The sequence below is a fragment of the Equus przewalskii genome, chromosome 1 (genome assembly GCF_037783145.1).
Source record: "Equus przewalskii isolate Varuska chromosome 1, EquPr2, whole genome shotgun sequence".
Classification (NCBI taxonomy): domain Eukaryota; kingdom Metazoa; phylum Chordata; class Mammalia; order Perissodactyla; family Equidae; genus Equus; species Equus przewalskii.
In genome coordinates, this window is record NC_091831.1 from 120,971,603 (window position 1) to 120,982,696 (window position 11,094).

The 11,094-nt window shown below is 46.7% G+C and overlaps 1 protein-coding gene across 4 annotated transcripts in view; it reads left to right on the forward strand.

Annotated features, from left to right (window-relative positions):
- ADPGK (ADP dependent glucokinase) overlaps window positions 1-10,791 on the forward strand; it is a 29,453-nt gene extending 18,662 nt beyond the window's left edge. For 2 of the 4 annotated variants that reach the window (XM_008527020.2, XM_070575698.1), the window contains exons 4-7: window positions 284-404; window positions 5,194-5,390; window positions 6,037-6,135; window positions 9,108-10,791. In XM_008527020.2, the coding sequence (XP_008525242.1) occupies window positions 284-404; window positions 5,194-5,390; window positions 6,037-6,135; window positions 9,108-9,659 (969 nt within the window). In that variant the 3' untranslated portion in view covers window positions 9,660-10,791. Of the gene's footprint in view, window positions 1-283; window positions 405-5,193; window positions 5,391-6,036; window positions 6,136-9,104 lie in introns of all 4 variants that reach the window. The other 2 variants (XM_008527019.2, XM_070575688.1) reach the window with 1 other exon arrangement.
- The last annotated feature ends 303 nt before the right edge of the window (window positions 10,792-11,094 follow it).

Genomic DNA, 11,094 nt, shown 5'->3' on the forward strand with positions numbered 1-11,094 from the left:
GGGATTCAGCAGCTGGATAGGTACCTGTCTGACATGTGTGCCTTGGGTCTTTTGTCAGCTTCTCATTTCTGGGTACATTGTGGCCACACCCTCCAGAGGCCTACGCCCTGGTACAGCCCCTCTACTACATACCTCCAAACCAAAAGCTTTCAAAATTAGATTTGGATTCCAGTATTTTGTTGAAATGAATAGACATGGCCTGGATGTACCTTTTCGGTTACTGTACAGATTCCATGGGAAAAGGGGCAGGTCTCCTGATAGATTTCATATTGCTTATCTCCAGGTTCTTCTTTGTGGTCCAGTTGGTCCAAAGCTGCATGAACTTCTTGATGACAATGTATTTGTTCCACCGGAGTCACTTCAGGAAGTGGATGAGTTCCATCTCATTTTAGAGTATCAAGCAGGTAAGAGAAATGAGTAAGTAATGATATAAGACAGGTCAGGGGACTGTGTATTGTCAGTTGGCATGTGACAGTGCCAGAAATCTATCCTTGTAAGTTGGCAGGATCCTCTTCTTGCTGTACCAGGGGTTTCCTAACCCCTTGGTTCTACTGAGCTGATACTGCTATCGTCTCAAGGGAGAGTGATAGAGTATTGCAGCATTGCAGAAAAGTCCTAGGTCTGTATCCAGAATTGATCTGGACCCAAGAGAAGTCAGGCTGTAGGAGAGCAGGCATCATGAACAAAATGAAAATGTGTTAAACCTGTGTAAAGTTTTTCTTTGTTACTAAGAAAAGAGAAAGGTGGGTAACATCTGCTCAGCTCTGTGCTGGATTCTGCCCTACGTCTTTCTGGCCAGCTGTTCCAAGCTGCTTAGACTGGATTTCCAGGCCTCTGGCAAACTTCCTTTGAAACACTTTATTCTCCCTTGGGTGTGTAAGTAGGAGTATTTTGTATTTAACAACATGTACGTTATTTCCCATTATATAATGTTCCAGTGTTTAAAAATCCAGACTCACCCCATCCTGCCCCAACCCCAGTAGATTTTGTTACACAGGCTAGAAATTTGATTTCTGAGAGACTCCTAAATACCTCAGTATATTTCAACTCTGTTTATTATGTTCCATGTATTAGCTGTTGTATCTTTCCTCTGCTCAGAACTCAGACTCCTGAATTTCTGCTTCAGTGTATTATTAATTCAAGTTAAAGACTCCAGCATCTAAACTGACTAATTGGTACCTTAAAGCAGCACTTACTTAATAGGCTTCAGTGAACTGCTTCCGAGTCGGACAGCTAAGAGAACCTCACCTACTACAGGCGCTAACTGTCACGTATGATGTGAAATATAGTGCTTCTTGGAAATTAGGCCTTTCTCCAGATACGAAAAAGGACCTGCTCCTCATTGCTGGCTCTCTTTAGGGTGGTTACTGGGATCAGTCAGGGAGTCAGTGCGGACGGGGTCTGAAAATTTGGGACAGTGTTGAAGTGGCAGTTCACGTTTAATGATACGCAAGTTTCGAGTTTCTCTCAGTTTGTTTCCTAAATGGGAAATCAGAGTGATAGTCCCGCCTGAAGACTGTGGTAGGGACTGAGGTTAGTGTGTTGAAGCCTGTGAGCTGCTTAAATGGAAGGCATGAGCGTGATTATTGGCTGGAAGCGTCTAGAATAGCTAAAGACGTGCCTTTCAGGTGCTGCTGCCAGTTCCGATTGTCTCACTTCCACCCTGCTGGCGCTCACATCACGAGCGCAGGACCTTTCTCGTTCCTGGTTTCTGTCATTTTCAGTGGAGACTAGAGAACTGAGAGACTGGTGTCTTCAGCAAGACTCTGCCTTTGTGTTTGCCAGCTGTGCCTTCTATGCAGTTAAGATGGCACAGCTTATCTTGAAAGGAGATTGTGTCTGTCCTTGGGTTTGTAAGCTTCGCACTTCAGTTTTTCTTTTCTATGCCTTATTTTCTTAGTACAAAGCAGTGGCCTTCCACTGAGGTTTATGTGAAGTTACATTTTCATGGGCCCCTGGAGGGAACCTAGTCTGGTGGCAGCAGCCCTGGGTCAGCTCTCTTAACAGAAATCCATCCTCAGTGTCTCTCTAACCTAGATGAATAAATTCCCAGAGAGGACTTGTCAGCTTTTTCCCCTCCTTCTCTCCTGCCAGACTTCCCCAGAGAAGCTTATTTTCAGGCTTTGGGCTGGGGATCCAGAGTTACTACAGAGCTTTTGCTGACTTACTGGCTGAAGGTCAGGATCATAAATTGAGAGAAGGGATCACTTAAGGAAAGAAAATTCAAAGCTTCATGAGAAAAGAGGGGCATTGACTGTTATTATGGGCTCACCCTGTCTGAGTTGCAGTCATTTTGCTTCTCAGGCCACTCCATCAGTCCTGTGTCCTGTGGAAACAGCCAGTGTAACAGCTCTCCACATCCCTCCCTTCTTTGCCTTGCGGAAGCCTGTTTATTTTTGCCTCTCTCACTTTTTCCCTGAAGAAATTCATTTCTTTTGATGCTGTGTGGCTCTTCTTTCCTAGGTTAAGTCAGGCCATGCTTCTTATCACCTTCACCTTTAAGAGTCCATTCAAAGTCTGGCCCAATGGAAAATACTAATGTCATGTATTTTTCCCATTGTACAGAGTCTCGTCAGTCGGGGAAATGTTGGATTTGGAGTTCACACCCATATTTTTTGTTGTCATGGGCATTTAAGTCATTGGTCTGTTCTCTTACTCACTTGTTCTTTTGCTAATTCACTCACATTATATGCCAGGGGCAGTGTGAGGCGGTAGGAATATAATGATAGAAGACGTGGGCCCTGCCCTCGGCTCACACTTCGCTGCAGGAGATGAACTCTTGCGCAAATGATTGCAAAATCATGTGCTAGGTCCTTTAACAGGGTATAGTGGCGGCCCCGGGAAGGCAGTAATTGAGTCTGCTTTGGGGTGGCAGAGTTAGGAAAGGCTTCATGGGGAAGGCCATCCTTGTGCTGGGTCTTTAGAGATGAAGCAGAGTGGGAATGCTGCAGTCAGCTCTGTGGACCACCACTGGTCATTTTCTTTGGACAAGTAATAAGACATGGTCCAGGAGTTAAGAAAAGAATGTGATGTTTCAACAAATATAACCATTGCATCGGGGTTTAGTAAATAGGTAATATCTTTTTTTTCTGTTTTCATAGATTTTTATACAAATGACCCACGTATAAAATGTTTTTCAGGGCCGGCCCGGTGGCTCAGCGGTTAAGTTCACACGTTCCACTTCTCAGTGGCCCGGGGTTCACCAGTTCAGATCCCGGGTGCAGACATGGCACCACTTGGCATGCCATGCTGTGGTAGGCGTCCCACATATAAAGTAGAGGAAGACTGGCACAAATGTTAGCTCAGGGCCAGGCTTCCTCATTAAAAAAGAGGAGGACTGGCAGTAGTTAGCTTAGGGCTAATCTTCCTCAAAAAAAAAAAAAAGTTTTTCAGAGGAATGGATTCAGTAAAGCTGAATTCAAAGCAAGCGAAGGATGGGTTCTCCCAGCCTGGACACATGCACGTGCTCTAGTCAGTCACATGTGCACATGCTCCCCACCTAGTGAGGGGGCAGGGGCAGCATGCAGGGCTTTCGTCCCCAGAGGCCATTGTGGAAAGGAGGAAGCAGGTTGCTGATCGCAGTTGGCAGACCCACCTGCCAGATGAGGAACCCCTCGCTGTGGTTTGTCTGCCTTGTGGGAAGACTTTCTTGGGGAATATCCAGTAAAGATAGAGACCAGTGAAAAACTAGATTTCAGTGTATGGACTTTAGTTTTATAATTGGGACAAATCCTGTTCATGGAGGGAAAGCTGTGTAAGCCTGGCTCACAAATCCTTGCCCCCAGGTCTCTGGGAGCACCTCCATCCTGGTGGTGACCAGCTGCCTCTGGTGCTCAGTGGGGAAGGCCTCATTTAGGAATTGCCCTAAGCAGCAGCCCTTTGGCTGACTGACTGCAAGATTTTCGGGTCTTTATGGAGAAGAATGTGAGCTCTGCCTGGAAAGCCTCCGGTCGTGAAGCCTCACCGAGTGACCTCTGAGAGGGCCTCCCTGTCGCCTTTCCTGCTTTAGGACTCGCGGCAATAGCACACACCTCTCGAAAACTTGGCAGCTGTGGGGTCTTAATCGGTAGTTCTCCACCTGAGTGCACATCAGGATCTCCACGGGGGTGGCCTTGCCACCTGCACATTAAACACTAGGTTCCCCAGGAGATACTGAGGCATGGCCAGTGCTGAGAGCCCCTCCTAGAGATGCGTACAGTCACCAAACTCCTCCCCCGCTGGAAGAACCAGCCAAGGACGGGTCTGGACCCCCCTGCCTGGATCAGATTAGCAGCTACTGAGTAGGCACTCTCTGCAGGGGACGGTGACAGGTGCTAAGGGAATCAAAGACATACATACTTTAAAGAGCTGGCAGTGTGTTTGTGGCACGAATGTGTGAAAGTTAAGTAATGATATAGGTTTGAATACTGTTTCAAAATAGTAGGAGAGAGAACTCAAAGCAAAATGATTAATCACCAAACCATGTAAAGTCCCTGTGGGTGCTCAAAGTAGTGAAAGTGCACCCAGGCTGGAGCAGTCAGCAACCATTTAAGGAGGAAGTCACACTTGGACTTGTTCTGGAACAGTCATTATTCTAAAGCAACTCACTCAGCAGAGGCTAGAGCAGCCAGAGACTCTCCCGTTCTGGATCAGGTGCCCGGAAACCACTGGCAGGCAGCAGGGAGGAAGAGGTGCGGTCAGATGACTCTCGCAGCTTCAGCCTCCCTCAACCCCAAGTAAATGAAAGGGGCTCAGGGTGCTGCTGTGAGGCGGCAAGTGCTTCAAGAAAGGCAGCACGTCCTGTATCCAGGGACGTGCATGGTGTGCACCATGTGCTGCTAGCTGGAAGTCGAGCTACCACTCTGTGGCTGGGAAAGGACACAGCATCCTCTGTTGGAGAGCTCAGTGGATAGCAGAGCTTTCCTGGGACTCGAGGGGAGCTAACTGCCAGCCCCTTGACAAAGGCATACAGTATTGCACCCATACTGTGCTTCTGTTGGGTTGGGTTTGGGGTTTTGGTTTCTTTCTTCCTTTACTGACCACCGTCCTCCTGGATGCAGCGCCGTGCTTAGGCCATTGAAGCTGGGGTCCGCTCAGTCAGAAGCCAGCCTGCCCAGAGCCAAGGCTCCAGTGAGGTCCCTGCCAGCCTCCCCACAGCTAGGAGACTTAAAGCCTCTTCCTTTTCTTCCCATTGTGTTGACTGGGCTTTTCTAGGGGAGGAGTGGGGCCAGTTAAAAGCTCCCCATGCCAACCGATTCATCTTCTCCCACGACCTCTCCAACGGGGCCATGAATATGCTGGAGGTGTTTGTGTCTAGCCTGGAGGAGTTTCAGCCAGACCTGGTGGTCCTCTCTGGATTGCACATGATGGAGGGACAAAGCAAGGAGCTCCAGAGGAAGAGACTCTTGGAGGTAATAGCACTTACAGAATTTCACAGATCTCAGCTAGTGTTTTTCTTCAGATTCCTACCTCTCTTGGCCTCTGCAACTTGTGCTGCCTTGTCCTTGGCCTCCCCAGGACATATCCTGGCAGCTGGCTCTGAAGCCTGCCTCCTGCTGCAGTGAGGCACTTCATGGTACTCTTTCAGGCACGGGCAGCACCTTGAGTAGGACAGGTCAGAACATCTTCTTGCCTGAGCCTCTGCATCCTGTGCTAAACTGAACGTGGCTGCAAGCTGCAGTGTTTTTAGTTTGTGTCCTCTGTGTTATCTGTACCATCTCACTTCACATCGGCTATGCTGTGGTTCCTGCACAGTCACATGGCAGTTGAAGCCGGCTGTTTGGTTTAGGTCCCCAGGAATAGGCTGGCTACGTGAACAAATGGGCGGGTCTCTGTGCTTTCTGAGTCTATAACCCCAGCACCTCTATGCAGAACCTAATTTTCTCTGTTGGGAAAAGCATCCCTTGTCCACAGAGGCCATGGCAACCCACATGGCTTGGAGCTTTCATGAGGATGCAAAGGCAGTGACAGGAGGCATTGACTCTCAGGACCTGATCCTTCCCTCTTGCCTGACTTCCTTCTCTTTTTAATGGCAATGCTCTCCTCTTTTCTTTGCAGGTTGTGACCTCCATTTCTGACATCCCCACTGGCATTCCAGTTCATCTAGAGCTGGCCAGTATGACCAATAGGGAGCTCATGAGCAGCATTGTGCATCAGGTAACCACATGGGCAGCATGTGGGGCCCTCTTTGGTCCTGACCCTCATGGGGCCTTGCAGAAAAACACCCTTGTCCAGTGAGACTGGCTCACTGAGATGTGGATGTCATGTCACTCAAACCTAGGTCCATGGAGATCCAGATAAGGAGCCAGGTCTGTTCTGGAACAAGATCTCCTTCTAGGTTAAAAATACGGCAGTGTAGGGGCCAGCCCAGTGGCATAGTGGCTAAGTTCACATGTTCTGCTTTGGTGCCCCAGGGTTTGCCAGTGCAGATCCCGAGTGTGGACCTACACAGTTTATCAAGCCATGCTGTGGCAGGCATCCCACTTATAAAGTAGAGGAAAATGGGCACGCATGTTAGCTCAGGGCCAGTCTTCCTCAGCAAAAAGAGAAGGATTGGTGGCAGATGTTAGCTCAGGGCTAATCTTCCTCAAAAAAAAAAAAAAATAGGACAGTGTAACTGATGGGTTCATGGGTTGTGTTTCTCCTTCTGGAATGGGGAAGTTGGAAGTGAATGGTTTTTGCAGTAGCACTCAAAGGAGAAAAAACTGAAAGCCAACTTAGCAGCCTTCAGTTGAACTTCAAGAAGCTCAGAGAAGAAAACTTTGGGTGAGCTTCACTCCCTCACCACCAGGCATTGAGGTGTTCAACTCCTGCCTTTGGACAGCAGCAGTAATCAGATAAATCCAGGAGTGTGATGCTCAAGACACAGACTTTGGAAACCTGGGTTGGAATGCCAGCTTTGCCATTCGCTAGCTTTATGAACTTGGGCAAGTTACTTAACCTTTCATTTTATTGTTAATTAATCTTTTTAATGGGTAGTTTATTCATATGGTTCAAAAACCCCAAAATATTAAAAGATACACAAAGAAGTCTCCCTCCCCCTGCCATCTGTACCCGCTGTTAGTAACCTCCTTATTAGTTTCATCTGTTTCCCTCCAGAGTAGCTGTGCACATATAGAAGCAAATATGGGAATCTATCTTTAGTATGCTTTTTTCCCCTCCCCAAAGCCCCGGTACATCGTTGTGTATCCTAGATGCAGGTCATTTTAGTTCTCCTATGTGGGACACCGCCACAGCACAGCTTGGTGAGCCATGCTAGGTCTGTGCCCAGCATATGAACCAGTGAACCCCGGGTCACCAAAGCGGAGCACGTGAACTTAACCACTTGGCCATGGGGCCAGCCCTGGAAGATCTTTATTTTTTCATCCTTTTTTATCCAAAAAGATAGACTAGTATACTGAATATACTGTTCTGCACTTTGCTTTTTTTCACTAAATGTATTTTGGGGGTCTTTTCTCTATCATCAAATGGAGAATCTCCTCAGTCTTTTCACAGCCACATGGTTAAAGCGATGTGTGGGCGTACCTCAGTTTATTTAACCTGAGCCTTCTTGCTGGGCGTTTGGTTTACCGTCCTTTGCTATTCCATACAGCGGTGCAGTGAAGAACTTTTACATGATTTCATTTTGCCCATGAGCAAGTGCATATGTATGATAAGTTCTCAGAAGTAGAGTTGCTGCATTGGAGCATAAAAAGCATGTCTAAGTTTGATATTGCCAAATTGCCCTCCATGAGAATTGCACCAATTTACTTCTGCTAGAACTCTTTACAAGTGCTTATTTCCTCATCTCCTTGCCACTGGAATGTGATTAGAAACATGCTTTCTTACCAGTCTGACAGGTGAAAGATGATATTTCAAAATAGTTTTTTTTTAATAGACTTTGCTTTTTACGTTCACCGCAAGAGTGAGCAGAATGTCGAGAGTGCCCATATTCACCCACAGCCTCCCCACACCCATCAGCATCCCACGGCACCTCAGTGAGCCTGCGTTAACACGTCGTCATCACCCAAAGGCTATGGTTTACATTACGCTTCACTCTTGTAATTCTTGTAAAAAGTGTATACTACACTTTTCAGTATAGTTTTTATTTGCATTTCTCTTTTGAGGTTATCTTTTCACTTTTCAAAAAACAAGCCATTTTTATTTCATTTTCTGTCTAACTATCTACTAACCTTTTTGAGCCCCAGTCCCCTTATCTGTAAAACGGAGGCCATCCGTCCTTCCCTCAGACGGTACAGTCAGAATTAGAATACAGAAGGAAATAAAGCCGTCAGCTCGGGCCTGGCGCGGCCCCTGCAGGAAGTGGAAGTGCTAGTACATGACAAAGGGTAGGCAGGCCCTCCATTTTTAAATAAGTAAATAAACACACACGTGCACACAGCCCTACCTACACACACAGCAGGGCTCGTCTCTCTTGCACAAACTTTCGCCTTATGTGCAGGTCTCTGGCTCTAAGGAGGAAAGCACTAACGTAAGAAAGACAGTGAAGTGGACACGGTGGTTCCCCTTAAGATAGAAAACAGGCTCAGTGGCTCCTGTTTGGTACCCTTTTGCACACAGCCTTATTACTAAATAGTCTTCCTAACCCACATCTGCTTCAAAAGCTTAGATCTAAGCTGAAACTCTTCTCCTTGCTTCTTGGTATTGTGTACACGGAACCATCGCGACCCTGACTGTGTGGCTAGGGCCTTCTCCGTTTCACTGGTATAATGCCTGCTGACATTCAGGAGCTGAGAGTCATTTTCCATCAATGGCGAGAGATCTGCTGTGTGTGCAAAGACAAAAGCTAGGCACCATGGAAGGAAATACAAAATATGTACACCTCTGCCCTTTGTAATATAATGGTGTATTGTTATAAACAGACTGGGTCTAAAACGGTGTTACTGCAACTTCCCAATTTATCCCAAGTGATAATGAAGGTGGAGATGGTTAGAGGTGTAATAGCCAAAACAGTGACCTATGATCTGTCACGTCCCCACCACAGACTTCAGGGGCAGGGATCTTGTGGTAAGGAAGAAAGATGCCATCCTGCCTTCCTTCCCGGACTTTTAGTCATTTGCTGTATTCTAAGATATCTTAGGAGCTAGATGTCCTTCAGAAAGAGACCTCCATTTTGTTTTTGTTAGCAGGTCTTTCCTGCAGTGACATCCCTTGGGCTGAATGAACAGGAGCTGTTATTTCTCAGCCAGTCAGCATCTGGACCTCACTCTTCTCTCTCTTCCTGGAACGGTGTTCCTGATGTGGGTATGGTCAGTGACATCCTCTTCTGGATCCTGAAGGAACATGGGAGGAGTAAAAGCAGAGCCTCAGACCTCACGAGGATCCACTTCCACACACTGGCCTATCACATCCTGGCAACTGTGGACGGACACTGGGCCAACCAGCTGGCAGCCGTGGCTGCAGGAGCTCGCATGGCTGGAACACAGGCCTGCGCAACAGAAACCATAAACGCCAGCCGGGTGTCTCTGAGGGCACCGCGAGAGTTCATGACTTCCCATTCGGAGGCAGGCTCCAGGATCGTAGTAAACCCAAACAAGCCAGTAGTAGAATGGCACAGGGAGGGAATATCCTTCCACTTCACACCAGTATTGGTGTGCAAAGATCCTATTCGAACTGTGGGCCTTGGAGATGCCATCTCAGCCGAAGGACTCTTCTATTCAGAAGTACACCCTCACTATTAGGAAGGTGGTTGTGGGTAATTTCTCTGAGGAAGGAGAACTAGCCAACTTAAGAATGACAGGAATTAAGTGATTTGGAAAATAGGATTGAGGATGTCAAAACAGTTTCTAGAGCTAATTGAAAGACAGCCAAAGAAACAACAGCAGATTAAACTGTATCAGATACATTCCAGCCTGTTGACAGTTACCCAAAAACATTTCAGGTTTTAATCAAAATTTAGCTATCTACTAACGAGACTGGATTTTTGTTTTTTATGTTGTATGTTACAGGGGTAAAAACTTGATTCCAAAATCCCCAATTTATGCTGTATCATCAGCTATTTTAGGCCAAACTTCTTCACCCTCAAGAGCATGTCAGCTGGAGAAAGCACTTCCCTGCTTGCCCACTTAAGAAGCGCATGCTCACTTACCCACACTCCTCGTCTCTAGTGAGGTCCAATGTGAAGTTCTCGTGTTCTCTCTCAGCTCAGCGCTCATGGGCGGGATCGTGGTTTCCATTCAGTGTTATAATGAAAATATTTAATGAGCACACTTTCTCAATCTTCTGCTCTCAAACAGGACAGAACCAGCAGGAAGGACAAAACAGTCCCTCCTGTGCTTCATAGTTGCAGCAGAGACAGACTGAGAGTCTTGTGGAAACTTCGAAGGAGTCAGCCATCCAGCAGTTTAGAAACCTGGCTGACCAGCAGGGTGGCGTGAGCGGAAGGGCTATGCCTTCCTACCCTGGCTCCTTAGATTGTAGGCTGGCTGGTCAGAGGCTACTGTGCCTGAGCCCAACCCCATCACCCAGCTCTGGACATGCTTTCTGCAGTAGAAGACTGATGTTTCTTCATTCTGATCCTTGAAGGAGTTTGCTTTTACAACTGGAATGTGCGTCTGTGTGTAAAACAGATCATGTATGTTTTACATTGACACATCACAGCCATTAAAGAGTTTGACCTCATAAGAGCCCCAGGATCATGAATAAATTTGTCATGTTATGTATTTATTTTTTTATAAATCAAGGAGACTTCTGTGTGCTTTTAAATATATTAAAAACAATTTACATTTCAGGAATCCTAAGTCTACTTGTAATTGATTTTGTTTCTGCTACCACTCTGGAGCGAGATAAAATAATAAATCATTCCAATCTTGATTTGTGAGTTATATGTTACTCTGCTCTTCAGATGTTGGATTATCTTGTCTTCCCATTCCTGGGTTAGGCAGTCCCTCACACTGAGCCTGAGCTGTCAGTCTGTCCTCTGTGGTTTAAAGTGACAGAAGATACCAGTATCAAGTAGCTAAGCCATTATGAGACAGCAGTTCGAAAGCGTGTAGTGAGCCTTCTCACTTTGTTCAAAGAGCAGTGTAGACAGGCCCACTTAGGTCAGCCGTAATCATTTCACACCTGGCTCACAGCAGCAGCTTCTGGAATCTCAAAGCTGCCTCAGGTTCTTCA